At 38.6% G+C, this 25,988-nt stretch overlaps 9 protein-coding genes and 3 non-coding genes across 16 annotated transcripts; 3 read left to right on the forward strand and 9 right to left on the reverse strand.

Moving 5' to 3' along the window:
- Nucleotides 1-522: 522 nt before the first annotated feature.
- Nucleotides 523-1,904, reverse strand: LOC106450251 (zinc finger protein ZAT2-like). The gene has a single exon (XM_048778596.1). The coding sequence runs from the start codon at nt 1,362-1,364 to the stop codon at nt 642-644; it is 723 nt and encodes a 240-aa protein (XP_048634553.1). The 5' UTR covers nt 1,365-1,904; the 3' UTR covers nt 523-641.
- A 118-nt stretch (nt 1,905-2,022) lies between these two features.
- On the reverse strand, nt 2,023-3,468 carry LOC106447419 (type III polyketide synthase A-like). Its single transcript, XM_013889337.3, has 2 exons — nt 3,198-3,468; nt 2,023-3,114 (listed from the first exon to the last, which is right to left on the reverse strand). The coding sequence occupies exons 1-2, from the start codon at nt 3,391-3,393 to the stop codon at nt 2,129-2,131; spliced, it is 1,182 nt and encodes a 393-aa protein (XP_013744791.2). The 5' UTR covers nt 3,394-3,468; the 3' UTR covers nt 2,023-2,128.
- A 178-nt stretch (nt 3,469-3,646) lies between these two features.
- On the reverse strand, nt 3,647-6,211 carry LOC106447418. Its single transcript, XM_013889336.3, has 7 exons — nt 5,938-6,211; nt 5,588-5,867; nt 5,076-5,237; nt 4,347-4,980; nt 4,167-4,273; nt 4,016-4,075; nt 3,647-3,921 (listed from the first exon to the last, which is right to left on the reverse strand). Exons 1-7 carry the CDS (start codon nt 6,109-6,111, stop codon nt 3,890-3,892), a joined length of 1,449 nt encoding a protein of 482 aa, XP_013744790.2. The 5' UTR covers nt 6,112-6,211; the 3' UTR covers nt 3,647-3,889.
- Nucleotides 6,212-6,935: 724 nt separating this feature from the next.
- Nucleotides 6,936-7,030, reverse strand: LOC125608449. Its single transcript, XR_007339343.1, has one exon. It is a non-coding gene; the product is annotated as a small nucleolar RNA snoR27 (small nucleolar RNA).
- Nucleotides 7,031-7,091: 61 nt separating this feature from the next.
- LOC125608448 lies at nt 7,092-7,189 on the reverse strand. The gene has a single exon (XR_007339342.1). It is a non-coding gene; the product is annotated as a small nucleolar RNA snoR27 (small nucleolar RNA).
- A 61-nt stretch (nt 7,190-7,250) lies between these two features.
- Nucleotides 7,251-7,346, reverse strand: LOC125608447. Its single transcript, XR_007339341.1, has one exon. It is a non-coding gene; the product is annotated as a small nucleolar RNA snoR26 (small nucleolar RNA).
- A 457-nt stretch (nt 7,347-7,803) lies between these two features.
- On the forward strand, nt 7,804-8,922 carry LOC106447420. The gene has a single exon (XM_013889338.3). The coding sequence runs from the start codon at nt 7,901-7,903 to the stop codon at nt 8,792-8,794; it is 894 nt and encodes a 297-aa protein (XP_013744792.2). The 5' UTR covers nt 7,804-7,900; the 3' UTR covers nt 8,795-8,922.
- LOC106447421 (protein transport protein yos1-like) lies at nt 8,870-9,644 on the reverse strand. 5 transcript variants are annotated; one of them, XM_013889339.3, is made up of 3 exons: nt 9,525-9,644; nt 9,303-9,346; nt 8,870-9,213 (listed from the first exon to the last, which is right to left on the reverse strand). In XM_013889339.3, the coding sequence occupies exon 3, from the start codon at nt 9,199-9,201 to the stop codon at nt 8,965-8,967; it is 237 nt and encodes a 78-aa protein (XP_013744793.1). In that variant the 5' UTR covers nt 9,202-9,213; nt 9,303-9,346; nt 9,525-9,644; the 3' UTR covers nt 8,870-8,964. The 5 variants fall into 5 exon arrangements, with proteins under 5 accessions (XP_013744793.1, XP_022574107.2, XP_013744794.1 ...); XM_022718386.2 differs by having other exon boundaries at nt 9,303-9,342; nt 9,529-9,589; XM_013889340.3 differs by having other exon boundaries at nt 9,529-9,589.
- Nucleotides 9,645-10,204: 560 nt separating this feature from the next.
- On the reverse strand, nt 10,205-13,501 carry LOC106447423 (O-fucosyltransferase 19). The gene is made up of 5 exons (XM_013889343.3): nt 12,705-13,501; nt 11,807-11,879; nt 11,652-11,722; nt 10,642-11,573; nt 10,205-10,562 (listed from the first exon to the last, which is right to left on the reverse strand). The coding sequence occupies exons 1-5, from the start codon at nt 13,236-13,238 to the stop codon at nt 10,301-10,303; spliced, it is 1,872 nt and encodes a 623-aa protein (XP_013744797.2). The 5' UTR covers nt 13,239-13,501; the 3' UTR covers nt 10,205-10,300.
- Nucleotides 13,502-15,157: 1,656 nt separating this feature from the next.
- LOC125608240 lies at nt 15,158-15,994 on the reverse strand. The gene has a single exon (XM_048778233.1). The coding sequence runs from the start codon at nt 15,992-15,994 to the stop codon at nt 15,158-15,160; it is 837 nt and encodes a 278-aa protein (XP_048634190.1).
- Nucleotides 15,995-19,796: 3,802 nt separating this feature from the next.
- Nucleotides 19,797-21,870, forward strand: LOC106447424 (ribosome biogenesis regulatory protein homolog). The gene is made up of 8 exons (XM_013889344.3): nt 19,797-20,031; nt 20,254-20,404; nt 20,509-20,560; nt 20,667-20,795; nt 20,933-21,050; nt 21,149-21,332; nt 21,408-21,521; nt 21,615-21,870. Exons 1-8 carry the CDS (start codon nt 19,937-19,939, stop codon nt 21,726-21,728), a joined length of 957 nt encoding a protein of 318 aa, XP_013744798.2. The 5' UTR covers nt 19,797-19,936; the 3' UTR covers nt 21,729-21,870.
- A 521-nt stretch (nt 21,871-22,391) lies between these two features.
- LOC106447653 (neutral ceramidase 2) lies at nt 22,392-25,914 on the forward strand. Its single transcript, XM_013889628.3, has 7 exons — nt 22,392-22,883; nt 22,970-23,178; nt 23,388-23,708; nt 23,784-24,298; nt 24,378-24,503; nt 24,924-24,987; nt 25,059-25,914. Exons 1-7 carry the CDS (start codon nt 22,579-22,581, stop codon nt 25,775-25,777), a joined length of 2,259 nt encoding a protein of 752 aa, XP_013745082.2. The 5' UTR covers nt 22,392-22,578; the 3' UTR covers nt 25,778-25,914.
- The last annotated feature ends 74 nt before the right edge of the window (nt 25,915-25,988 follow it).

The following is a 25,988-nucleotide window of genomic DNA, read 5'->3' on the forward strand; positions in this document are numbered from 1 at the left end:
CGCCCCGCACCGCAGTTAATAGTAACAAAAATCTCTAAATATATCATATATCTATACGTTTTTGTAACTGTTAAAACTGCACCGCTGTTGAACCGCTTGTCCTGCACCGCTCAATCCGCAGTTACCATTCGGAGCCAATATATATATATATATATATATATATATGTATTGTGTCATTCTTTAACTGATCAGATTTAAATAAAATTTAAAATTTAAGTAAAAAACTAAAGAGAATTTGTACTCCATACACACAACATTTACTCTATTTGCACTCTATACTCTATTTTCCCTCAATTTGCTTCCCCCCATCATTACCATTTTCCCCACATTCTATGGTATTCCACTTCTTTTAGTATATTGAGCTAATTTGCTCAAAACTAAAATACATCGGAAGTGTTATTTTTTTTATTATTAAAATCTTCATTTAAAATATTCCATGACTAGAGATGCTCTAATATTATTGAGATGTCCTGTAAATTTCTATACATCCATGGAAAAGCTTTTGAAAGCTAGTACTGTAAATGGCGTAAAGTGTATATTAATAATATAAATCCATACAACATTATAAAATTAATTAGTGCACGTTAATTGTATACGAGTATATGAATATGTAATCGGTAACTTAATTAATCAATCGGTCATTAAGACCAGTCACCGCTAGCGAGTTTTAGCCATGAATTAGATGAAGTAGTAGCATTGTGATTGCTGCCACCACCATCTCGCCCGATAGTCATGACCGTTGGATCAACGCAAGCTAAGTTGAGATCTAGAGATGGTTGATCTAGCGGCTGAGAATGATGATGATGAGTAGAAGAATCATTTAGTGGCTTCATACGAAGATAATTAGTGGAAGGTGTTAACCAGTGACATCTCTTGTGACCTCCCAAGGCTTGTCCCGATGAGAATACGCGATGGCAGATTGTGCATTCGTGAACGTTGGATCTCTTTCTGGTGGTGATGTGAGGCTTGTCCTCCTCCTCCTCCTCCTCCTCATCCTCTTCTTCTTTGTATTCCTCCTCTTCTTCCTCCTCCGCTTTTTTATCTTGAGAAGCAAAACAACCTTTCACTTTCTTGTGGCTTGCCCTGTGTCCACCCAATGCCTGATGCGACGCAAACACTTTCTTGCAACCTTTGCATTGGAAAACATGTGCGGTTTTTTGTTTTTTCACGGTTTTGCGCTCGTTCTTGTAAGCATTCCCTGAATTGGACAGCAACACAAGACAGTTGGCAAGCTCTTCATCCTCGTCTGGAGACAAGTTAAGATGGTTCGATCTCTCCCTCTTCCATGGTAGACGTGACATGTTGCCCTCATCGTGTTGTCCTTGACTGTTGAACATGACAAGATCAGTGTATGATGAGTCCATAGCTTTTTGATGTGTGTGTCTAAAGTAAGTGTTTGGTGAGTGAGTTAAAAAGGTGGATCAAGCCCTTGTTTTCAGTGGACATAATGGGTTTGGTGTTTGTGTGGTTCTAAGTAGTTGAGTCATTGCGCTAATGACACTTGGTGCTGCTTTGACTTGTTCCAAACATTCCTTCCTAGTCATATGCTACACAGTATAGTTAATACTATTATTACAAATTAGAGACATGTGTTTTTAAACAATGCTCATTTCACGCTACTGTTAAATCAAATTCATCAAAATATGAATTGATTATATGGGCTTATAATTTTTACAATATTATATATATTCTTTTCTGCAATGTGACAAAACACGTTTAAGGGCTGGCTAATGAATCTATACTATATATCAATTATCAAAACGGCTAAAGAACTACCCTGGCTGTAAACATATTAAGTCTCATAATAATGATACAACGTAGTAGTATGTTGACCGAGACATGTTGCCCTCATTGGTGACTGCTGAACATGACCAAGTCAATGCATGATGAGTTCATGTCTTTTTGATGTGTTTAAGTGTTGTGTCTTCTTGTTTGTTTTTTTTGTGATTCCAAGTAGATAAGTCATATGCTAGAGATGTTTTTTTTTTCTCTTACCAATGCTCATTTCATGCCGCTGTTAAATCAAATTCAACAAACTATGGATTGATTATATGGTCTTATAATAACTTTGATTACAATATTTTATAATAGATATTCTTTTATTTTCTGCAAGGAGGTAGATTCGAAATTAGGGAGATGCGAGGCTACGGAGGAGAAGACCTTCAAAGGTGATACCAGGTCCAAAAGCTAAGCCAAGACCCCACTCTTGCGCACCATCACCTTTCTTCTTCAACTCATCTCTCATATACTCCATCACATACAATATAGTGTTACTACTCACGTTCCCATAATCCACCAACGCCCTTCTGCTGCACTCCAGCTTCTCTCTCCCCAGCTTCAGTTTCGTCTCAAGACGGTTCAGAATCGCAGGCCCTCCCGGATGAACGGTCCAAAACATGTCATTAAACTCAATAGAATCATCACCAGCTTTCGCCATCAGCTTCTTGCAAAACTCCTCAATGTTCTCTTCTATCTTCTGAGGGAGATCTCGTCCCAGCTTGAAGTTAATCCCTTCCTCCGTCAACCTCCCGTCGATCACGGTCTGTGTCCCAGGCACAAACTGCTGAACAGCGTAGTGAAGCTCCATGAAAGGAGCTTCGGAGGGTAAAGGGTCTGCTCCTATGATCACCGCAGCCGCACCGTCCCCGAACAAAGCTGCCCCGACCAGGTCGTAAGGGCGAGCTTTGTTCGGTGGACGGAACCCGAGGATGGTGGTTTCAGAGGTTGTGAGGAGAACACGGCTTCCGGGGTTGTTCTCAGCGATGTCTTTGGCCACACGGAGGCCTGTTACGCCTCCGTAGCAGCCTAGAAAGTAAAGCATTACTCTGTTCACGTCGCTCTTTAGGCCTAGCTTGGCTGAGAGGTAAAGGTCGCCGCCGGGTAAGCGGATCTCGCTTGAGGAAACGTAGACGATGTGAGTGATGTCTTCCACTGTCCTTCCCCATTCCTTGATGCAACCCAAACTTGCTTCAAGTGCCATTTCCACAACGGCCTCGTTCGCTATCTCTAGCCTTTGCTTGATTGTTGGTGAGCCTTCTGTTGTTAGCTCAGGGTACTTATCTAGTATCTCTCGGGATAACACCGTGTAGCGGGTCTTCACAGTTGTGGTTTTGCCTACGACACAAAATATTAGTGTAAGAGAGAATATTTAAATGAGGGCAGAGACGAAACTAATACAAGAGAGTGAGAGGCTTTACACAAGTGTTCTAGCTTCTCTTTGATAAAGGGGTCATCACATTTGGTGTCACGTAGAAAGCCCTCCACTAGATGCTCCTGAGGAACCACTTGGCTTGGGAAGGCCTTGCCAAGAGCAAGCACTGTTGCCTTTCCTGGATTTGCCACACGCCTTGTGCTGATTTGCTTCTTAACACCATTCATACCAGAGCTAGACATCTCTCTCTCTTTCAGGTAATAAAATCAGTTGATTGTTGAGATTAAAGGTGGTGGATGCAGAATATTCAACTAAAAGGAAATGGTTATAAAGGCAGGGATGAAAGCTTTGTTGGAGAGAGTTTGGTGTTGATACGTTATGATCATGAAAAGAGAGTGCTGGCTATTTTTATTAGAGTTTGGTGATTCTTTGGTCTAGTGTTGGTTAGAAATGTTGATAAAGAAGTCATAAGACCCATACACTGATTACTTGTAGTATAAGCCAGACCGTGTGAATCTTTTAATAACAGAAGCGTACACTCAGTTAATATATGACATAATACATGATCAAAGGGTTCTGCTTTACATTGAAAGCCATTGAAAACGGTGAGAATCTGAAGATATAGTTGGACTAATACAGATAGCATCTATAAATTATATTATATTTAAATTTAGACCTAGTTAGGAGCCAATCACAGATTGTGATCTACGCTAATGTTTGAAGCTCTCTCAGAATCCTTCAGTTTGGACTTCTTTGTCTGCCACTCTTGGCTGAAGATATAAGAAACATTGTAAAGTTAAGACATGAAGATAAATGTGGTACGGTTATATATCATATACCATATGAGTGAGAAAGAGCAAGTACCAGGACTTAAGATTCGTAGGCATTTTGTTATGGACTTTACAGTAGTCATGGAGTCAGATCCTGCATATTGAAACATTAAGAGTTTATCAGTGAAAACAGCTATAGAATTTTATAATCTAAAATATAAAATGAAGGCTGAAACTGAATCAACCTTGTGTGTTCATGTCCTTTTCTTGAATCATTTCTGTAACTGTTGAAGTAAACTCAGACACAACCTGGTCAGGCACTAGATTCTCATTCACTGATCCAGGAGATGACCTGTGTTTCATAATTGGATCAGTAACAGCAGATAATTGGAATAGTTATTAAAGCCAAAGAGAAGATCATATACCCTGAAGCAGTCTCCATGTGAAAGTCTGAGGGCTGTGGCAGGCAAGAGTCTTGTAGTCCTTCACCACCAAGATCAAAATCCCCTAGTACCTCCGAGAATGGAAAGTTTTCGTTCAGAAAATCTATATCAAACAAATCAACTTCTGCTTCAGAGCCAGAGCCAGAGCCTGATGAATAAGAAGATGAAACCAAATCTCCAGAAGCAGGTGCGTCTGAGTGCATTGTGGCTTCTTCATCGTCATCATCGAAGTTGAGCCTTCCTTTGACATGATCTCTCTTACTGGACTTAACCGGCGAAAATGAAGAAACAATACGGCTCCTTTCCACTGTGTAAGAACCAATCTGCTTGTTAGGACTGACTGTGATTCTCTCCTTGGTGAGGATTGTGCAGTTTGTAGGAGGAGTAACTTCTTGCTGAGGAGATAACTGCTTTTGTGGTGTCTTCGGACAAGCTGAATTGGTTGTCGGAGGTGACATGTCTGATGGTCCGTAACACAAACGCTTTGCCACAGTTGATGTAAGATCAGATGACTCATTAGCTACACTGTTATTATTCACTGGCGTTTGAGTGTTAGGTGACGGTTGAAACGTCAAGTAGTTAGTGGACTTAGCAGCTCGTGGAATCTTTTTCATCCCTGTAATAAGAAAACAAGACAGAAAACACCATTTAAGAGCCAATGTAGACTTAACAAAAGGTATCATCATATCACTCAACATCAAAAATGTAGACCTTTGTTAGAAGCAGAAGGAGCATCTCCTAGAGAAACCTCAGGACTCTTTCGCTTTCTGGTTACAGACTGAGTACTAGAAGGTGCAGTGAAGTTTCCAACTCTTTTGTTTCCTGGCAATGATGCTGACATAAGATTAGGTGCGCTATGATGCACTGCCCCGCCTGGAATTAAAGAACTTAACATTAGTTCCATCATAAAAAAGAAAAAAAATTAAGCTGCACCAATCAAAATCATGTTATATTACATACAAGGCCGGTCTTGAACCAAGCCGGATGAAACATTTGACTAAAGTCTCCAATATTTTTTAAAAATTTAATATATAAATAAACTCCTACATTTGTATTTTTTTTAAATTCCGACCCCCAGATTATTGAAATCCTTCTTAAACCGTCTATAACCTCCAAAATCTCAGGGCGGGTCCTGATTAAGCAAATTCAATCTCTATTAATGTGGCAATCAATGTCAACACAAACTAACATAGTGAGTGACAGTTCCAAATTAGACTCAGTACCTAAGGGAGAGACGACGATGTTGCTGCTCGGTTGAGAAGTAGAGGCAGCCACTTGAATAGCCTTCGTAGCTGCTGATGACGTAATCATCGCCGGAGGAGGAGCTGATACTGCGGTGGAGTTGTAAACGTTCATGACATCTTGCATCCCTTGTAACAGATTCTGAACTCGAATCTTCTCTTGATCGAGTCTAGCTTTCTCTTGATCTACAATGACCTTTTGCTCCTTGAGGCTTATGTATTCGTTTAAAATATCGTCCAGTGGTATCAAACTGCACGGAACCTAACCAAACGGAAAAAAAAAATTATAAGAACAAAATAGATATAAATTAGATTAATTAAAATAATTTTACTTCGCGAAGAGGAGATTTGGAGATGAGTGAAGAAGCTTCGGATCTGAAAACGGATCGGGTCTCTAAGAAGCGGTTGTCGCAGAGGTAGCGGTCCACGAGGAAGGCGACTTGCATTGGAGTGACTTTACCCTTGCCTACACGCTCCGCGCTCTTGGGTTTGGTCGTCCTCACCATTTTTAGAAAACAGGAAGACTGAAGGGGAAAAATGAAGTGGAGAATCTAGAATAGATTGAAGATATGATTAGAAGAAGAAGTTAAACAAAGGAAGCGGGAGATTTTTCGAGCAATTTGGAACCCGGTTTAATTTCGATTTTCTTTTTTTTTTGCCGGGAGTGATTTTTGCGCCTGATTGTGGCGGCAAAACCAATTGTGTAAGGGTTAAAATTGGAAAACTGAACCGTTCGGTTCAGACATTTTGGGTTTACTATTTGGGCCTTTGTGTCTGGGCTGCTTTGTCCAAAAAAATTAAGGTTTTTATTTTACTACTTGGGCGTTGACCCATTAAGTGTTTTTTTTTTGTCAACCGACCCATTAAGTGTTATATTTCGTTTTGATGCATCTCCTAAATTGGATATAGGCATTTAGCTAACTTTTTGTGTTTGAAAATTCAAATATAGGTTATGATCATTAATTCATTATAGCCTTTTTTTTTTTTTTTGATCAACTGATCATTATAGCTTCTACGTTTATAAAGCCTGAATAATATGCAATTCTCATATATCAGATTGTGTTCAGCTTTGATCGGTTTAATTATGTGAACTGGGAATAGTTTGTGTGGACTCTTTAACATATCAAGCTCAACTATGTCAAGTTATTAGAATTTGATTTTTCAAGTTCATCAAGTTCAAGTCTAATGCGGTACAGCTCGTTTCAGTTAAATACTTTTTCACAATCAAATAAGACTAATGTTCTTATGTACGGTTCATCTTTAAGAGGTATAGGCAATTTCTAACAGTGGATTTTTGGACTACACTAGAAAAATTACATCGACGAGTTAAATCAGATCTCAGCGATTCTGTTTAGTATCTGCAACTCCTATTTCGGAGATCTTAAGATAGATAACGCAGTTTTTCAATAACATCATCGATCTGATTCTATCATCAAACAATAACACAACTGTCATTATAAGGCAAAAAAAATAGTACCATATAAAGAAAGGATCTCAGGTTTTATGGTTTTCTTCAAACTCCTTGAAAGAGGAGAATTGCAGATAGATAACGCAGTTTTAATTAACTAAAATCATTGATCCAATCATTACACCAATACCAAATTCAAGAATCTCTCAAACTAGGAAAACAAGAAGAGAAAGAGAGGAGCAATCTCAGAAATCGAAAACCCCAATTTTATCTTCACTAGCAATCAAAGTGCAAGGATAACAATTTTTTCATGGAATTCATCACTGATGCTCCTCTCCAATAAAGCCACCTAAGATTGAATTCTAATGAACAAACAAAACGAGCTAAAAAAAAAAAATCAATCAAATCGCCGAACATAATTTTCTGAAATAATGGGTTGGAGAAGTATTTATATACAAAGGCACCGAAAAAAAAAAACATAACAAAACCCTAACCGTCTGTTTGGTAACGCGTTTATCTTAATCCAAACCAAAGAAAGGACAGACTAACCACTTAACCACCAACTACGTGCCGTTTAAACTTCCAAATCTCCAAAACATACGTGCCGTTTTTCAAACCACCGAGCATGTGAGTGTAAACAGAGAAAACATCACCTCGTCAAATCATCATCGTCGTGGAATCAGAAGCTCCACTAGAAAGAAGCAATCCTCTGAACCACACAAAGCCACAAACGGGTCAAACCGCTTCTCTATACTTTGGTCATAAAGCAAGTCGTTTACAAGTTGCAACGATTCGTCAATACAAGACCAAAAATACGATTTGAGTTACGTCGATAATCATTATCGACTATATAATATACGCCAAATATAACATTACCTCTTATTCAAATGCTAACCATAGCAAAAACGAGAACCAAACTAATAATAAACAGTAACAACACAATGGGAAACGTCTTCGGCAAGACTTACATAATGGGAATGGTGTTCGGTAAGATCGTCGTGGAGACTCCCAAATACACCGTCTCCAAATCCGGCGACGGCTACGAGGTCCGTCAATATCCGCCGGCGGTTTCCGCGGAGGTCACTTACGATCCTTCCGAGTTCAAAGGCGATAGAGACGGCGGCTTTCAGGTCTTGGCTAAGTACATAGGCGTCTTCGGCAAACCGGAGAACCAGAAGATCGCCATGACGGCGCCGGTGGTCACGACGGAGGGGGAGAAGATCGCCATGACGTCACCGGTGATCACCAAGGAAGGTGAGAAGATAGCCATGACGTCACCTGTGATCACCAAGAAGGGTGAGAAGATTGAGATGACGTCACCGGTGATCACTAAGGAAGGTGAGAAGATCGCCATGACGTCACCGGTGATCACTAAGGAGGGTGAGAAGATTGAGATGACGTCACCGGTGATCACTAAGAAAGGGGAGAAGATTGCTATGACGTCACCGGTGGTGACGAAGGAAGGAGGAGGAGGGGAGAGGAAGAAGAAGACGGTGACGATGCAGTTCTTGTTGCCGGAGAAGTACAAGAGGGCGGAGGATGCGCCGCGTCCGACGGACGAGAGGGTGGTGATTAGAGAGGAAGGAGGGAGGAAGTACGGCGTGGTCACGTTCAGTGGGACTGCGGGAGAGGGTGCGGTGAGCGAGAAGGTGAAGAAGCTGACGAGTGATCTCGAGAGAGATGGGTTTAAGATCGTCGGAGAGTTCGTGCTCGCTAGGTATAATCCGCCGTGGACGTTGCCTCCTTTTAGGACCAACGAAGTCATGATCCCTGTTGAATGAAAGAACTAGCTTTTGTCTGAAGAACTTGTTTTTTTTTTACACTGTGTGTTTGTAGTAAAAGATGCAACAGAACAATAATGTATACAATGCTAGCTTTATGGATGAATAAACAACAAAGTGCTTGTTCAGACAAAGGATCAACTAGTGTATTTGAATATGATTTTTTTTTTTTAACCGGAGAAGAGTTTAAAGACGATGACAATTAAGTTGAAGAGCATGAGGGGAAGCCGCATGTACTGGCAGGCGTGGATGAGACCGACGATTTGGCCTTTGAGGGAGTTTCTTTTGCCGGTTTGGTGAAGCTCCGCGAGTGTCCATCCTTTGGGAGCTAAGAAACGGTCTTCGTTGAGGATGGCAAGTGCGTTTGCGAATAGCAGCAACCCTTCCATCAGTGTCCAGAATCCCATGATGATTTCACTCTGTGAAACACACACCAAAGGATTAAGAAGGATCAAAGAACCATGCGTGAACACAGTTTTATCTAACTATCAATCGTAATGAATCTAACTTGTAGTAAGCTCCAAGCCTGGTTAGAATCCTTAGCCTGACTACCTGATGATACAGATTCAATTAATCAATCAAATCTAATGCAGAAATTAATTTCATCCTAGGAAGAACAAAAGGTTTCTAGAAAAGTTTCAATCAGACAGATTGACTGATTGATTGCTTTTCCATCACAACTCCGACGGAAGAGAGAGAAATCATATGAAGATGGAGGAGAGATACTTACTTACAGCTGAGTCGAATCGAATCGAATCGGGGTTAAAGGGTTAGAGAGATCTTGTTCAAGAGACGAAGATCATATGAAGATTCCACTAAGATTCCACTAAGACGAAGATCATACTTACATGACCTCATTTTACCAACAATCTTTGTAAAAGAGAAATACAGATCTATCAACAAAATCAGAGTGGCGCAGCGGAAGCGTGGTGGGCCCATAACCCACAGGTCCCAGGATCGAAACCTGGCTCTGATAGAGAATCTGTTTTTTTTTTTTCTTTTCCATGTTTAAACACGAAGTAACAGAAGAAAGAATAAAACCTACAAAACATCATAACCATTTATAGAGGGGATCGTGTGTATCATGTATAAATCTGTACTTAAATGTACATTGAGTGTTTTAAGTTCACTCATAACAACAACAATGTGATGATGGGGACCCAAAAAAAAACGAGAGAGTTACACAAAATCATGCTTCAGTCACATATCTCTCTCTCTCTCTCTCTCTCTCTCTCGTTATTGGTTTGGTTTTAACTCTGGGATCTCTAATCATCTGCTCTGAAGATACACACAACCAAAAAGAAAAAAAAAAGAATGCTATATCTTTGATAATCATGTATATAGTGGAATCAATTCTACAGATTCGTATCCATAATCCATCTTCCAACAAACTGTCTTTCTTTCTTTTTCCTATATTGTACAAAAAGAAGGCTACAAAAGTTTTTGCATCAATGTGTCTTGTTGTTGTCTCTGTTCAACGTGTTTCTTACTCCTTCTATATCTTCATCAAACACTCTCCTTCCATCTACCTGAGCCTGTTCTTAGACTTGGTTTCCACACTTGCTCACTCTGACTCTGAGACTTGTTACAAATACAATCTGGCTGTGGGTTTGCGTAAAAGTTCTCCTCTAGCCGTGGGAACTCACCAGCAAGTCTCGCATAAGGAGCTCCCATCCTCCCTCCATGTAACCTCTTCACCTCCGATGAAAACTCATCCCATGACATCACACCTTCGTCTAAACGATCTATCAGTTTCACAAAATTCAACCTGCACCATTCACAAGGCAAAACCTCAGTCAACAAAGCTAAAGAAAGAAAGTAAAGAAACACAAGAAGCTGATTCAAACCTGTCTGGATTAATAGTCTTCTTAAACCCTTCAAACCTCCTATGCCCTTGCACAGCCTTAGCCATGTTCCCATCGTACGTATACACAAACACATCGCTCTCCAACGCCACAATATAATCCAACGCAGCCAAACGGTTCTGGTAGGCCTTAAACGGCTCCAGCTCCTCTTCAGTCGCCAACGTCGAATGAGAGAAGACATTAGGGTACTCCTCTCTGAACGCGTCCATGCTGTTTCCTCCATAGATCTCTCCAGCGACTATGTAAACCGTCGTGGAAGAAGGATACCCCATGGCTTTTAAAAACACAGCCGCTTCTCGTGGAGACATGGGACAGCCTCCCTGGACACGCCTCTCTCTGCTGTCGATCTCTTTCTCCTTCCAGTGCTTGACATTGTACCTCATGATCCTCAGCTCCTCGGCTTCTTGGCTTGTGAGGTTGTGGCTGCATCCCGTGAAGGCGAGCATGTCTTTCTCGTATCTTAAATGGAGAGCGATGAAGGGTTGGCTGTTGTTTCTCAACCGGTTAACTAGTACTTCACCGAGCTCTTCGATCTCCTTGGAGTAAGCAAGTGCCTGGTAGTTAGCGCGGCAGCGAAGGCGTTGGATCGATGGTGGGAGGCCGTTGTTGGCAAGGCGTGAATCAGTGTGTGTGAACTTTATCACTTTGTGTTTTTTTAGCAAAGGTAGCATCTCGGTTCTGTAGTAGCTGGCTTTGGACCAGGAGACGGGAGCTTTTAGGAGAGGCTTCATGGCTGCGTAGCGTGGAGGCAAGTACTCGGTGATGTCAACGTCGTCTTTTAGTACGTTCATGAAGTGTCTCCAGTCGAAAATGTCCTTGAACGTGCTGGGGTCGGTCCAGAAAGACTCGTGGTCGAGGAGAGGGAGGACGAGGGTGGCGTTCATGATCTTTGCTGCAGCAACCATGTCACATATCTACATTTTTCATTTTGAGAATCAGTAAAGAAAGGTTTAGAAAACAAGAGGAAAGAACTTGGGAGGTTTGAGACTCACTCCGGTTCTCATCTGGTTTAATCCTCCGTTTGCGTGTACTAGAAGATAACCATTGGTTTTCCTACGTAGCCCTGAGCCAACACACAAACAAGTTTCAGAAAAACATATTGTTATGAGAATCTGAACAAATGCAAAGATGACAAGAGCTTGCTTACTTGAACGGTTCTTGGGACGTGAAGCACACTGGCGATAGTTTCCACTTTCAGGTTTTTGCCATATCTCAGGAATCTGTAACACACAAAAAACGTTAAATGTAACTCTAAACAATGGTGAATCTAGTCAAAGTTTATAAATTACACAATAAAGATCGTTCCTTTAAGGTTTCACCATTACTAAGCCTTTTATTCATTCAATAATAATAGTGGCAAGAGGTCAATGGGAACTGTTAAGAGGAAGAAATGGTGATTAACACCTAAACAAAGGCTGCCTAAAACTTTCATTTGACTTATTCCTCGTCAAACTTCATATAATGATATATCTCAGAGAATGAATAACGAATTTTGATTGGCTAAAGCATAACGATTTGTTAATTTAATGATATCATCAGTGATGCAATCGAATTGAGACATTCCGAGAATTACACGTCATAGTACTACGACCTCTACCTATTAGAAAATTTCCCGAGAAAGCGAAATAAAACAGAGTTTCTGTTAAAAATTCGATCTTTACTCAACAAAAACAGAGGAAACAGAGGAAATTTTGGATTTTTCTGGGTTATGATCAGAAACCTCAAAACGAATCTAAACACAAACATTGAATTGTCAAAATACGAAACAAAAAACAAATTTCAGGCCTTTTTTGCTTTTGTTATTCTTCTTTCTCGGGAAAGTGAAATTTTCGACGCAAAGAAAAACAGAGGAAACAGAGGAACATTTCGACCGTTCTGGGTTTTGATGAGAAAGCTCGAAACTTTGATTGGTGAAACGACGAAAACAAACTGCAGATTTGTGGGTTTTCTTCGATTTTCGTCATCAATCTCAAAAATCAGTTTTTTTTGTTTTTTTTGTTTTTTCTCGGGAAAGTGAAACTTTCTATGCATAGAAAAAAACTTACGGGAAGCTTCTCAGAAGCAACGTTCTCCATCATCGCCCTTTGAGCCATAGACCAATCTTCATGCAACGCCCTAACAACCACAAGCTCGTTCAAATCCCTCCGGTGCACGTGGCCACTCATCAACGAGACTCTGACAAAGAGAGAAGCAACGACGAGAACCATGAGGAGCCCCAAGATCCTCCGCCCCACGTTCCTCCCAAAGAACCCACCGTCGCACACAAACGGCAGTTTCAGTTTCCCGCCGCGCAGAAGGTACCGGATCGTGGGGTGGTGGTGGTGGTGGTGGTAGTGGTGGTAATGGGATCCGCTGGAGGAGGAGGAAGGTGAGGAACACGCGCCGTTGCCGTTTGTTCCGACGGTTGCGGCGGCGTCGACGTCGTCTAGGTCCGGCGAGGAGATGTTGACTATGTTGCAGTAATCTGAGGAGACGGAGGGTCGTTCTGAGGTGGTTGTGGTGGGGGTTTCGAGGGAGTCTCCGATGCGGCGGCGTGTGATTGGTGCAACGGCCAATGGGTTAGCGCCGGCCGTTGACATTTCGACGCCAAAGATGAAAGAAACGTTTATTTAGAGAGGGAGAGGGAGAAAGTTAGTTTTTTTTTTTTTGTTTTGGTTAGTGGTTGACCATGTTATCGTTTTTTTTTTCTTCTTCTTTCGTTCTTTGTGTATTATAGCCACCGTGATGTTCGGTGAAGCTGAGAGGCGTCCAAGTTTTTTTCTAAATCTCTCTGTGTTTCGTGTGTTATGTTGTTTATATATACGTGTGTATTTATCTCTATTTATATATGGTTAGTGTGTGTGTATTTTGGATGTGGGACTTTCTATCCCTAATCATTTATTTATGGAAATACGTAACTTTTGATTTTTATATTTGTTTCTATAAAAAAACTAGGTGGGATAATTTGGTTTACGGTTTGGTTTCGGTTTGTTTTTGTTAACAAGTTACTTCAAAATAAATACTGATTTTTTAATTGTTTTAATTACTTATTATGTTTATATGGAAATTTGATACATTTAAATTAAAGAAAACTTGTTTTATACAATTTGGTTTGGTTACACAAACGTTTCAAATTTGTTTGTTTAACATGGATCAGTTTTAACTATTTTTGGTTTGATTGCGGTTTTTCACCCACTCTTATATTGTATTTTGCTTCTTCTTTTTTGGTTATTCTTGTTCGTGTAATTTTTTTTAGCTCTTACGTAACTTCAAATACATTTGTCGATGTAGATAGTGAGATCAGTTTTGGTTAAATATCTCCATGTATTTTTTTTTTTTTGAAAAACGTTGGATTAAAATCACTTTATTTAATAATATATTAGTGCTAAAACACTATCGTCAGTGAATGATTTGATTTTGAAAAGCTCGTAGCATTAGTACATTACCATAAGAGTTTTTTTTTCATAGCTTGCTTAACATTATTAACAAATTCTCAATCCTATAGGTTAAACAAAATTAAATAATTGGCTTTTTATTTTAAATGGTGATTTCCGTGAAATTGTTTAAAAGAATTTGTTTGAATATATTGTAATCAAACTAAGAACATTTTGTGAACGAACTAAGAACATTACCAATTCGTAGTGTTCTTACATTCACATTTTTGATTCGACTTAGTTACCAAAACATTAATATTTTATGATAAAGAAAAAAAAACTCTTAGTAGTTACTAGTTAGTAGTGTTATTAAAAATAAATCATATTTTAGTGTTTATTGTTTTTACATTATCTCCGACTGTACTAATTGTCATTACCTCACTAACATGACACATGTGCTACGCCACGCATACCGCGCGCTTCCCCTTTGTTTCTTTTTAGTTTGGAAAAACATATTCCAACTTAGTTGTTATCATTACCTCTTTAAAAAGTATTTTCTTTTGTTATTTAAATTTCAGCTAATTTGATTTGATTAAGAATATAAAATGTTATAAACTGAAATAATCTGTATCATGTGGGCCCATACAGGCCCGGCCCAGTTTATAATATTGCCTAAAGCAAAAACCAAATTTGGCGCCCCTACAGACTCGAACCTAGCACCTTTAAACCAGTTAAGGGGTACACAACCACTAGGACACATGAAAGTTTTGGTCTTTGTGATGCCCATAAATATATAATTCAGTTTGGTGCCTAAAGCTGGTGCTTCTCCAGCTTTAGGTCAGGGCCGGCACTGGGCCCATACCTCAGATTTTCCGCCAATATAACTGACACGTAACCCATAACCACATACATAACCCTCCTCTCTGATGCTACCACGTGGTTACATTCCAAACACTTTGCGGATCTCAAGCCGTTCGGCAAAAAATCACCAGCGGAAAATTCGTTTTCTTTTTTTTTTTTTTTTTTTTTTTTTTTTTTTGAAAGAATTTTAAATTTTATTCACTTCAAAAAACCTTTATACAACCTAATGCTATTTATAAGTTGAAAAAGAAAAGCCTATATGGAAAAATTTGAAGGTATAAAGATCATCTACTTCCAAACCACATCTCCATAGCCTTCTCATGTATATTGCTCCTTCTCCTTCTCAGAGAGGAGATTCTATTTCTAATGAGCTTGTCCAAAAAAAAGATGAGTCTAGCAGGGGAATGAGGAGTCTCTCCCACTCGTCTCGTGTTTCTTTCTTGCCATAGGGCGTAGGCTGCGGCTTGAAAGCAATATCGAAAAAGAAAAGTTGCAGTTCTATCTTGCAGACCAGTAACCAATCTCTGAAGCAAAACAGACCATCGTACCGGCAGAGTAGTACTGATCAGACCACGAACTGTACCACGCCAAACTTCCCCAGAGAATGGGCATTCAAAGAATAAGTGGTCCCTTGACTCTGTAGCAGAGTTGCAGAGCCCGCATGTTGAAACTGCTTGAGGATTCCACCTGAGCAGTCTGTCTCCTGTGGCTAATCTATCATGAGCAGCTAACCAAGTCAGGAAAGAAAACTTAGGAGTTGCCTCCTTAAACCAAATGCCTTTAAACCATGAAACTGGTGGTGCTTGCACACGGGTTAGGTTCCAGGTCGGAGAAGCCAAAAAGCTCGGTCGAAACTCGTTATTTTCTCGCTTCCAAAGACAAATATCGTCACTCGAATCAGGATCAAGAGCTCTAAACCGTAGAATCTCCTGTTCAATTTGCACCAAAACAGAAGTTCTATGCCTGCGACGACGATAAGATTGCACAGCTTTCTCCACTGTCGTATTAATCGAAATGCCAAGGTCAATGCAGCCCCTTTCACCCGTTAGGTTGAACAGAATCCCAAGATGAGACCACTGGTCGAACCAAAAGGATGTTGTCGCGCCATTATGAACTTCCATCTGAGTAAACTGCCTCGCAAGTGGTCTTAGCCAAAAAGCTCGGTCGAAACTTCGTTTTCTGCATATTCGTTATGCATTAATGGCCGTTAGATCCGAACCAGACGGCGGATACACGATCTCTCTCGTTCCAACATGTGAACTTGTCATTTGCGCAAGTAAAGTACCATTTCATTTGTACGTTTGTTCACAGATCGGATTATAGAAAAATGCAAAGACGGCAGAAGTACTGATCAATACGATTCATTTTATACCCATTGTTTAATGATGTTTTGAATTTATCAATATTATCACAGTGCTCTTCTCTTTGAGGATGTGAACATGTTTACTGAATGATATTAGTTGTTAAGTTTTCTAATCACAATAAATGTTTAAACATTTGACGTTAAATGCAAACCTAAATGTGCTTTCTAAAAGCAGCTAGTCATAAAGAAACGAGTATAATTGCATTTCTTAACGCAATAAACTGCAATTAAAAGAAGAAAGCGTATAAGCTTTAGTTTCATATAAACTCTATTGTTATGGGGTTTAATTTTTTATTATAGAATTATTAACGCTACCTCAAAGTGATTTACTTAGGTTAATTATTTCTCGAAGAAACCCTAGAGCTAGCTGTTGGAAGTTGAGTACATAAAAGATTTTTTGTCAAAGGATAAAAAGATATAGAAACGTTGATTTATTCCAAAGAAACAAGTGATGGGTATAAAGATAATATAAGAAGAACTATGTTGAAACTTGAAACCGAGCGTTAAAAAACGTAGAAATTTATAAAAATATGTAGTAGCTGCTACATTGTAAATGAATCAATTGGAAAGATATCGTTGCTAGGTGTAGAAGGCACAGAACAAAGACTTGTGCAAGAGAAAGCCGGTGTGACTAAGATGATCTTTGCTATAGTTCCTTGTACCATCGATTATATATGTTCTAAACTTCTAATCTAACTCTATTTGCAGTTTATATTAGTGGACAGCTTTAAAAACCACTAATGCCCACCTGATTGTGCATCACTTCTTATGTTTTAATAATTTATGCGTTGAATTTATTATCTTATAGTATCGTTTAACATTTAATCTAATATGCATAAGTTTCAAAGCTATATTTTGATGTTGTGCATTTATGAAAAGGCCGAAACCACTAAGAGAATGAAATTCGGTCACATATCTCCAGTTCCTAGATGGAAATATGTATGCTTAGTAGTAACTATTATTGGTTAGATTTTATTAGATAATGACTTGGACTGATTAATATTTTAGAGCTCAACCTATGAAAGGCCGTAGGTTCATTCATTATGTAAATTGATAGATCCATTAAACTCGTGATCAAGAGATTCTCTAGTCTATTAGATCAAAAATATTTCCAAATGTTTCACCTTTCTGACACGCGGATATTCATTCTCTGCATCGAGCGTAACCATGATTATATAACCAAAAATATCGAGTTAAGCCATATCTTTATACTCCAGAGATTAAAGTCACATTCTCATTGAACTTTTCAGTTTCAAACATTTATGTATGTTGGTTCATGTTCGAACACCTTATATAATATATTGTGTTAAAGTTAGGTCTTTTGCACTTTGATATCGTATAGACTCACAAACTAAATGAAGCTTCCCCAAAGTCCGTATGAGGTATGAGTCGTGTTCTAAACTATGGGAGTTGTGTGTATATTAGGTATAAACAACCTGCTTTTGAAACATTATTTGTGGTGGAAAGAAACCATTATGAAAAAATAAAAACAAGACGAACCATCCTAATCCATGTATTCATTAACTGGAGCACCAAAAGTCGAAAGCTTGTCTGAAACTAATATTCAATCCAGATCAAACTAAAACAAATAAACCAAAATAATTTAAAATTTTATTTGTCAAATTACTATATACACGTACAGTCAAAAGTTAGAGGTTTGATTTTTTTTGTTTAAGCAAAAATTAAGAGTTACTTTGAAATTTTTTTTGACTAATTAGTTGTTGTCATATAAAAACGGTGGTAATGACACTTTTTAATTCGTTAAAAATAACATTGTAGTATATGTTACCAAAACTACGAAATTGAGTAATTATATGAATTTTTTACTTTAGATAGTGAAATCGGTAAATGATTTTTAACTATAGTTCAATTTCATTTTGAAATTTGGATCATAAATAGTTTGGTTTGGAACACAAATCTCGCCTCACGTTGGAGCTGGTGATCGCAGTGCATCAACATATTCTCTCTAGACGTCTCGGTTCAGCTTAGCGGTAACTCCGCCAACTTCGATTTCACAGGTAAAGCGAAAATAAATCTGGTTCTTCTTAGTTATTCTTCTTTTGCTCTTGATACTGATTGATTGAATGAAAAAAAAAAACAGAAACACATAGCTCGCTTTACGCCGGAGCCAGAGATCACAGTCACATCAACACATTCTCTTCATACGTCTTGGTTCAGCTTAGCGACAACTCTCTTGCTCTTGTAACTGACTTGATGGTTTGTAATATAGATTTTGATTCAAATTCAACTTTTAGTAAAATATCTGTAATTTTCAAAAAAGTTAGTTTAGATTAGTTTTTTTTTTCTTCCTTTAGTTCAGTTTCATTCTATTTTTAGGGGGTGCTATTGGATTCAAAAATTTAATTTATTTCAAAAAGTCAATTGAAAATATAAACAATAGATTTTGAATTATTTTAAATGATTTGATGAGGTTTTTTCTAAATTTTTCCATTTTAGATTTTAAAGGAATACAATTTAACTTGATAGAAACCAATTCCTTTAAATTTCATGTTTTTTTGAACTTTTGTCTAAAAAAAATGCACAAACAAGGACCAATTTTTTTACTGATGAACATAATAAACTCATAATCAGTTCTATACCATGTAGATAGAGAAATTCATTTTACAAAGTGGAATAAAAACTTTACTAACAAAAATTAATAAAAAGCCAATTAGTTACGTATCATATCACTATATAAAGATGTAGAGATAATATAATTTTTTTTCTTTCATGTAATATGGATTACAAACATATACTTCTGTCATTTTCATAACGAACATTACATTTCCAAATCTACAATATCAATAACTTATCAGCAACTTTGACGTCCATTTCTAATAAATAAATTATATAAAAAATGATCTTCAAATCCTACTTTAAATCTGAAGAATTGGTTCTTTACATTTTATAATAAGTTTTCATTAAATTCTTTTTAAATAAAATGACCATGAAATCCGCAAAAATTGAATAACACAAATATTTAATAGAATTATAAAATTAGTGAAATGAATAACGCTAGAATTTAGAATATTTTAGTAGAATGACTTAAAAAATAATAATCTAATAACACAAGAAATTAAAAGAATTGATGAAATACATAACTAAATAACATACAAATTTAATGGACACTTCGATTCATTCAAATTTAATTAAGTTTTTAAATTGAATACCCCCACCTTAGTTTTCGGTTATATTCTTGGGAAATTAGGTGGTATAACCAAACAAAAACCTCTAATTCATTATATAACCAAAATCATCCTCTCTCTCCTCTTCTCTCTTCCTATCTCTCTCTAACCTCTTTCTACAAAACTAATTTAACTTTTTTTATGGTTATATCACAAATAAGCCCTATATTCTTTCTATTTCATGAAGAATGTTATTCTAACATTTTTTCTTGACTCACGAAAAGTGTAGTTCTACATTTCCAATGTAAGTTTGAAGGAATAGAAACAGTAACATAATTCAAGTCAGGTCTCATACTGATTATCTTGGTTTGGTTTAGCTCAGATCAGACCGGTTCGGTTAAACGAAAATCGTAGAGATAAAAAGGACATTTTAGACAATTTTACCTTGTCTTATTTAAAATTAGGAGAGAGAGAGATAGGTTTAACTCAAAACCGCAAAACCCTAAAAACAAAAGAAAGTCCCTTTTGTCTTTCTTCCTCCACTCTCAAATTCCAAACACTGCGACGAGAAAGACATGGACATGGAGACGGACCAAACCTACCAGATCGATGTCGGCAATCTTCTTGCTTTCAATCCAAACCACCGTTTCTCTTCCGCCCCTTCTTCAAGGTTCGTCCTTTTCTCTCCTCTCGCGTTGAGCTCTTCGGCGGCGGCTTGATTGAACTGATTAGATGTGTGTGTTGTATGCTTAATTGTTGTAATCTTATCGATTGATGAACAAAAGAGAAGTAAAGGTCGCATTTTTTCTTGTAAAGTTGTTTCCTTTTGCTTGTTAAGTTTAAGTTTGTTCTGTTTTTTTTTTGATGTTTGGTTTTCTTTAATTTAAATTAGGGAGGAGCTTGTGAAGGAATGTGTTACAGAAGGAACAAAGCTTGTTCAGGCAATAGCTGATACTCTTTTCAACCTTCCTTCTACTGAGACTAATGATGGCCCTCTTGTCCAGTTGCCTCCTCCTTCCACCAAGCTTCCTAGAGAGAAACATGTAAGCTCTTCTTGTTTTGGCACTCTTCACTTTATCACCAGTCTCATGAGACACTATCTGTGATGGATGATGTTAAACCTTCTCCTTTTTTTTTTCTCTACCAGCTTCCAAGGCCTAAGCCTCCTACTAAGTGGGAAGAGTTTGCTCTCAAGAAAGGTATAAAGCTGAGATTGAGTTATTTGTTTTGAGGATAAAAAGCTTGATTTTGTTCAGTGTTTATTATGTTCTAAATTGTTTTTTTTTTTTTGGTAATGTTTCTTAGGTATACAAAAGCGAAAGAAGGACAAGATTGTGTACGACGAAACAACTGATAAGTTTAAGCGTCGCCATGGTTACGACCGTGTTAACGATGATAATGATATCCCCATTATTGAGGCAAAGGCATCAGATGGTACGTCTTAAACTTTCTTATCTTTGCTTTTTAGTACATAGACTATGTTGTTAGTTTCTGAATGAAACCATACATGCAGTTATTGTGGCAAATACATTGTAGAGTTGCATTTACAATTTCTTTTGGCTTAACTGCAGAGCCAGGTGAAGATCCTTTTGCCAAGAGACTGGATGATAAAAAGAAGAGAGTCGGAAAGCAAGAAAAGAACCGACTAGAGAATCTTAAGTCAGCTGCTAAAGCCGGTGCTTTACCAAGGTATATAACAACTTATTCGATTAGTATTACTACAAGTTCATAGTATCATAGGACGTGTCACATGGATCTAAATGGGTTTAAATACATTGTTTTTGCAGCCATGTCCAACTAGCTGTGACCGGATTGCCCATATCAGGCACCAAAGCTCAGCCAAAGAAGATTGGAAAGGAGGCACTTGGAGACGTTGCAGGTTTGGCTGCTACTTCAACAGCTAGTGGTGGAAAGTTCGATAAGAAGTTGCCTGGAGAAAAACCTCCTAAGAAGCAAGGCAAACACCACAAGGTAATTCACATAATTTTTACTTTTTTTTTTCTGTGAATTTATCGATCTTTTTCTAATTTGTTTATTTTGTTACAGTATTTACCAGTTGTACCAAGGTATGGGTGGGTTGATGAGGAAAAAGAGCAGACTAATAAAGTACTTGGCAAGTTATTGTCAAAGCATTCACATGAGATCCTCAATGTTGGAAAGGTAAAACCCAAAAAAAAAACTTGTCAGCTCTCTCCTCTCTAGTTTTGGTCTCTTGCATCTGATACTAATCAGTTGAATTTGAATGTGATATAGGCGATAAACATGTACAACGACAAGAAGGAGAAAAAGAAGTCAGGAAGATCAGACAAGTTGAAAGCTAAGAAAGACATCACCAAGAAGAAGCCTTATGCCAACAAAGCCAATTGAAGAGTCTCTCTCCACCTTGTTTTATTTGAATTCGTTTTATTTACTTGGTCGCTTATCTCATAACAAAGAAAAAGTATTTACAAATTTTGTGTTTTGTATCTGTCTAAGAGAATACTTTTTATATTTATGTTCTATTTTAATCTTTTCGAACAAAAAAGATTTAGAAGAGCAGTCTTCTTAATCTTCTTACATTTAAAGAAGAGAAGATCAGTAAGCAAACTTATATCAAAGAGACTGTTTACAAGCAAAGTATCTCTCAGTGACTGTTTACCTTGCTTGGTGATAATCATTCCTGTCAAAACCTGAAAAAGCATTAAAAAAAATCATATTCTTTCAAAAGCCACTCAAAGTCCACTTCATTGTTCTTGTCGGATCCGTATAGGATGGGTGTGTTACGTGTGAAACGGTTGAGAGTTTCACCCACCTCTTTGAAAGAGCACGTGTGAAGACAAAGATTGACCCCAGAATGATTATTGCACATTAAAGGTCAAGTTATTGAAAATTATTAAGTTTGTTTGCCAAGACAAGCAAACCACAAAGGAAGTAAAGTCTATGAAAACAAACACACACATTCACATAGTAAGTTCAAAGCCTATCACATGGGGACATATCATCAACTTATCTTTTTAAATAATAATATGAAAACCATAATTCTATTGTGACAGAGTGTAAGGTCCAATGTGAGAGCACTAACCGACATATCCACTCTTGTCCGCATTTTGAATTTTCTAACTCTTAACTCTCCCACTCACCTTCTTGCAAAGTTTCAATCTTCCATGGCGTCCACAGTGAATCTCCTCTAAGTTCCTCAAATCTATTTATTCTCCACTCCCTTCAAGCTCACCAAACCATGGCTGTCTCAGTGCCATTTCAGTTTCTTTTCTTTCTTCTTCTTCTTCTAGACAGAGCTGTTTACTCGTCTTCAGAGTATTTAATCGGTGTCGGAAGCTATGACATCACCGGTCCCGCAGCTGACGTCAACATGATGGGCTACGCTAACTCCGATCAAACCGCCTCGGGGATTCACTTCCGTCTCCGAGCTCGTGCCTTCATCGTCGCTGAGCCTCAGGGGAAACGCGTCGCGTTTGTGAATCTTGACGCGTGTATGGCGTCTCAGATCGTTACCATCAAAGTTCTCGAGCGACTCAAGGCAAGGTACCGTACGACAAAAGTATAATGATCTCTAACCAGAGTGTTTTGTACAATCTTTGTTAAAAAGTCTTGTTCATTTTTTTTGTTAGATATGGTGATCTTTACACAGAGAAGAACGTGGCTATAAGTGGGATTCACACTCATGCTGGACCTGGAGGTTATCTTCAGTATGTTACTTACATTGTCACCTCTCTTGGATTCGTTCGTCAGTCTTTTGACGTCCTCGTTGATGGCATTGAGCAAACCATCATCCAAGCTCACCAAAGCCTACGTCCTGGTTCTGTCTATGTCAACAAAGGTAAAAGTAGAAACCCTCTCTTAGGATCAGAGTCTCTTCCTTTTAGTTAAACCACTTAAAAAGATCTGGCCATTGTGTCAGAGGTCCCCAATAAGACAAAACTAATATTAGATGTTGTGGTTTCGGGCATGGAGGAATTACGAAAAAATAAAAATATAATCGAAAAAATAAAAATATAAACCACTTTGTGTGTGTGGGTTGATGATTAGGTGATCTTTTGGATGCTGGTGTTAACAGAAGTCCTAGCTCTTATCTGAACAATCCTGAAGCTGAGAGGAGTAGATACAAGTACAATGTTGATAAAGAGATGACGCTACTCAAGTTTGTTGATTCACAGTTGGGACCTATTGGTAGCTTTAACTGGTTTGCAACTCATGGGACTTCCATGAGCAGGACTAACTCTTTGATAAGTGGTGATAACAAAGGCGCGGCAGCGCGTTTCATGGAGGACTGGTTTGAGAATGGTCAGAAGGTTTCAAGTAAAATCCCTCGGCGAGTATCTACCATTGTTTCTGATCTGAACACTAACCGTGAGTCTAGGCAAACTACTTTCCTTTTTAGTTACTTAATGTGGCAAGTTTATGACAAGTGATTTCTCTTTTCAGACAGCAGGCTTTTGGACATTGCAGCTTCTTATAAGTCATCTAAAGGACAGTCTCTTGATGCTAAGATACGAGTAAGGAAGGCTTCAAAGCGTACATTCGTTTCTGCCTTCTGTCAGTCAAACTGTGGTGATGTGAGTCCAAACACTCTTGGCGCGTTTTGCATCGACACGGGACTGCCTTGTGATTTCAATCACAGTACTTGCAATGGGAAGAACGAGCTGTGCTATGGACGTGGCCCCGGGTACCCTGATGAGTTTGAGAGTACACGTATCATTGGAGAAAAGCAATTCAAAATGGCAGTGGGACTATTCAACAAAGCTACTGAGAAGCTGCAAGGGAAAGTTGGTTACCAACATGCTTATGTAGATTTCTCGAATCTTGAAGTTACTGTTCCTATAGCAGGTGGTGGTGGATCTGAGACGGTGAAGACATGTCCAGCTGCAATGGGGTTTGGTTTTGCTGCTGGAACGACTGATGGTCCTGGTGCTTTTGATTTCAAACAAGGAGATGATAAGGTATAACTAAAGCTTGTTAAGACTATCATCTTTGTCTGAATCTTTCTTTTCTCTAACACAAAGAATCTGCTTCCTTAAGGGTAATGCCTTTTGGAGATTAGTGAGGAACGTATTGAGAACTCCTGGTCCGGAACAGGTTCAGTGTCAGAAACCAAAACCTATTTTACTTGACACTGGTGAGATGAAGACACCATATGACTGGGCGGTGAGTGGCTCTATCATCTGTTTCCTGAAAACTGATTTTTATTTGACGTTATCTATGTTCAAAAATCGCTAGAGGTAGTTAGGCGCTTTGTAGAGGACTAACGACTAGTTTATTCAAAGTCTAGATAGAACCTAGTTATCAATGAATTATTGATTTATTTTTATATTTATAAGAATTAGATAAAAGGAAGACATTAGACAAATTTGTAGATTTACATTAATATTTTTGCTTTATTTGAAATATTTAGACTAATTTAGATCGAGTAAAATTGTTTTACACCGGTAATGATTTAAACCGATTTGATTTGCATAAATAGGATTTTAAGAAATCATTTTAGCTATGACCGATTTGCTAAACCAAAATTTAGAACATTGGAAGCTAAAGATGATTGACGTTTTGTTAATTGCTTGAACCGTGCAGCCTTCAATTCTCCCCGTTCAGATGCTTCGCATTGGTCAACTAGTCATCCTTAGTGTCCCTGGAGGTATGTCATTTACACTCTCCAGTGTATACTTTAGTTGATCAAAACGCTGAGTTCTGAATCTATGGACACAGAGTTCACAACAATGGCTGGAAGGCGTCTCCGTGACGCTGTGAAGTCATTTCTAATCTCTTTGGACAGCAAGGAGTTTGGCAACAACCTTCACGTCGTAATCGCAGGTCTCACCAACACGTATTCTCAATACATCACCACTTTCGAAGAGTACGAGGTTCAAAGATACGAGGGAGCTTCAACGCTATACGGTCCTCACACACTCACTGCTTACATCCAAGAGTTCAAGAAACTAGCCACAGCTTTAGTCAACGGTCAAACACTCCCGAGTGGGCCCCAACCACCCGACCTTCTAGACAAACAGATCAGCTTACTAGCCCCTGTGGTCGTTGACTCTACTCCTTTGGGAGTCGACTTCGGTGACGTTAAAGCAGACGTGCCTCCCAAGTCAACGTTCAGGAGAGGTCAACAAGTCAACGCGACGTTTTGGTCGGGGTGTCCACGTAACGACCTGATGACGGAGGGATCTTTCGCTGTGGTGGAGATGCTGCGCGACGGAGGGAAGTGGGTCCCAGTGTATGACGATGATGACTTCAGTGTGAAGTTTAAGTGGTCGAGACAGGTGAAGCTTAGCCCTGAGAGCCAAGCCACGGTGGAGTGGAGGATACCGGAGTCTGCGGTGGCTGGAGTTTACAGATTAAGACATTACGGAGCTTCGAAGTCGCTGTTTGGTGCCATTACAAGCTTCTCTGGTTCTTCTAGCGCCTTTGTAGTTGTATGAAATTTTACCTAAAGTAATATAGCGTATCACACACGCATTCTCCATTTGGTAAACAAAGCTACTAAGAGATGCCCTAGTTTACATCTTATAAGTCATCACCACACAACCATTTAAAAAAAAAATAACCATTTGATTTATTCTGGTCTTTGGATTCATTTAGTTATTTGATGTCTTATTTCATTAGAACACTAGCTATGTCTCTTAGAGTCTT

This window comes from Brassica napus, chromosome A4 (genome assembly GCF_020379485.1).
Source record: "Brassica napus cultivar Da-Ae chromosome A4, Da-Ae, whole genome shotgun sequence".
Classification (NCBI taxonomy): domain Eukaryota; kingdom Viridiplantae; phylum Streptophyta; class Magnoliopsida; order Brassicales; family Brassicaceae; genus Brassica; species Brassica napus.

What these genes read in the sequence shown, in the direction of transcription:
- LOC106447419 (XM_013889337.3), bottom strand. Translation starts at nt 3,393, where the DNA reads ATGTCTAGCTCTGGTATGAATGGTGTTAAGAAGCAAATCAGCACAAGG. An exon ending in AGAGAAGCTAGAACACTTGT is followed by an intron (nt 3,115 to 3,197) that starts GTAAAGCCTCTC and finishes TTTGTGTCGTAG; the next exon opens with GCAAAACCACAACTGTGAAG.
- LOC106447418 (XM_013889336.3), bottom strand. Translation starts at nt 6,111, where the DNA reads ATGGTGAGGACGACCAAACCCAAGAGCGCGGAGCGTGTAGGCAAGGGT. An exon ending in TCCTTCTGCTTCTAACAAAG is followed by an intron (nt 4,981 to 5,075) that starts GTCTACATTTTT and finishes TTCTTATTACAG; the next exon opens with GGATGAAAAAGATTCCACGA. An exon ending in CACATGGAGACTGCTTCAGG is followed by an intron (nt 4,274 to 4,346) that starts GTATATGATCTT and finishes TATGAAACACAG; the next exon opens with GTCATCTCCTGGATCAGTGA.
- LOC106447423 (XM_013889343.3), bottom strand. Translation starts at nt 13,238, where the DNA reads ATGTCAACGGCCGGCGCTAACCCATTGGCCGTTGCACCAATCACACGC. An exon ending in TTGCTTCTGAGAAGCTTCCC is followed by an intron (nt 11,880 to 12,704) that starts GTAAGTTTTTTT and finishes TGTGTGTTACAG; the next exon opens with ATTCCTGAGATATGGCAAAA. An exon ending in ACGTCCCAAGAACCGTTCAA is followed by an intron (nt 11,723 to 11,806) that starts GTAAGCAAGCTC and finishes GTGTTGGCTCAG; the next exon opens with GGCTACGTAGGAAAACCAAT.
- LOC106447420 (XM_013889338.3), top strand. Translation starts at nt 7,901, where the DNA reads ATGCTAACCATAGCAAAAACGAGAACCAAACTAATAATAAACAGTAAC.
- LOC125608240 (XM_048778233.1), bottom strand. Translation starts at nt 15,994, where the DNA reads ATGGAAGTTCATAATGGCGCGACAACATCCTTTTGGTTCGACCAGTGG.
- LOC106447653 (XM_013889628.3), top strand. Translation starts at nt 22,579, where the DNA reads ATGGCTGTCTCAGTGCCATTTCAGTTTCTTTTCTTTCTTCTTCTTCTT. An exon ending in CTCGAGCGACTCAAGGCAAG is followed by an intron (nt 22,884 to 22,969) that starts GTACCGTACGAC and finishes TTTTTTTGTTAG; the next exon opens with ATATGGTGATCTTTACACAG. An exon ending in CATCCTTAGTGTCCCTGGAG is followed by an intron (nt 24,988 to 25,058) that starts GTATGTCATTTA and finishes CTATGGACACAG; the next exon opens with AGTTCACAACAATGGCTGGA.
- LOC106450251 (XM_048778596.1), bottom strand. Translation starts at nt 1,364, where the DNA reads ATGGACTCATCATACACTGATCTTGTCATGTTCAACAGTCAAGGACAA.
- LOC106447424 (XM_013889344.3), top strand. Translation starts at nt 19,937, where the DNA reads ATGGACATGGAGACGGACCAAACCTACCAGATCGATGTCGGCAATCTT. An exon ending in TCTTCCGCCCCTTCTTCAAG is followed by an intron (nt 20,032 to 20,253) that starts GTTCGTCCTTTT and finishes AATTTAAATTAG; the next exon opens with GGAGGAGCTTGTGAAGGAAT. An exon ending in TGAGGCAAAGGCATCAGATG is followed by an intron (nt 20,796 to 20,932) that starts GTACGTCTTAAA and finishes GCTTAACTGCAG; the next exon opens with AGCCAGGTGAAGATCCTTTT.
- LOC106447421 (XM_013889339.3), bottom strand. Translation starts at nt 9,201, where the DNA reads ATGGGATTCTGGACACTGATGGAAGGGTTGCTGCTATTCGCAAACGCA.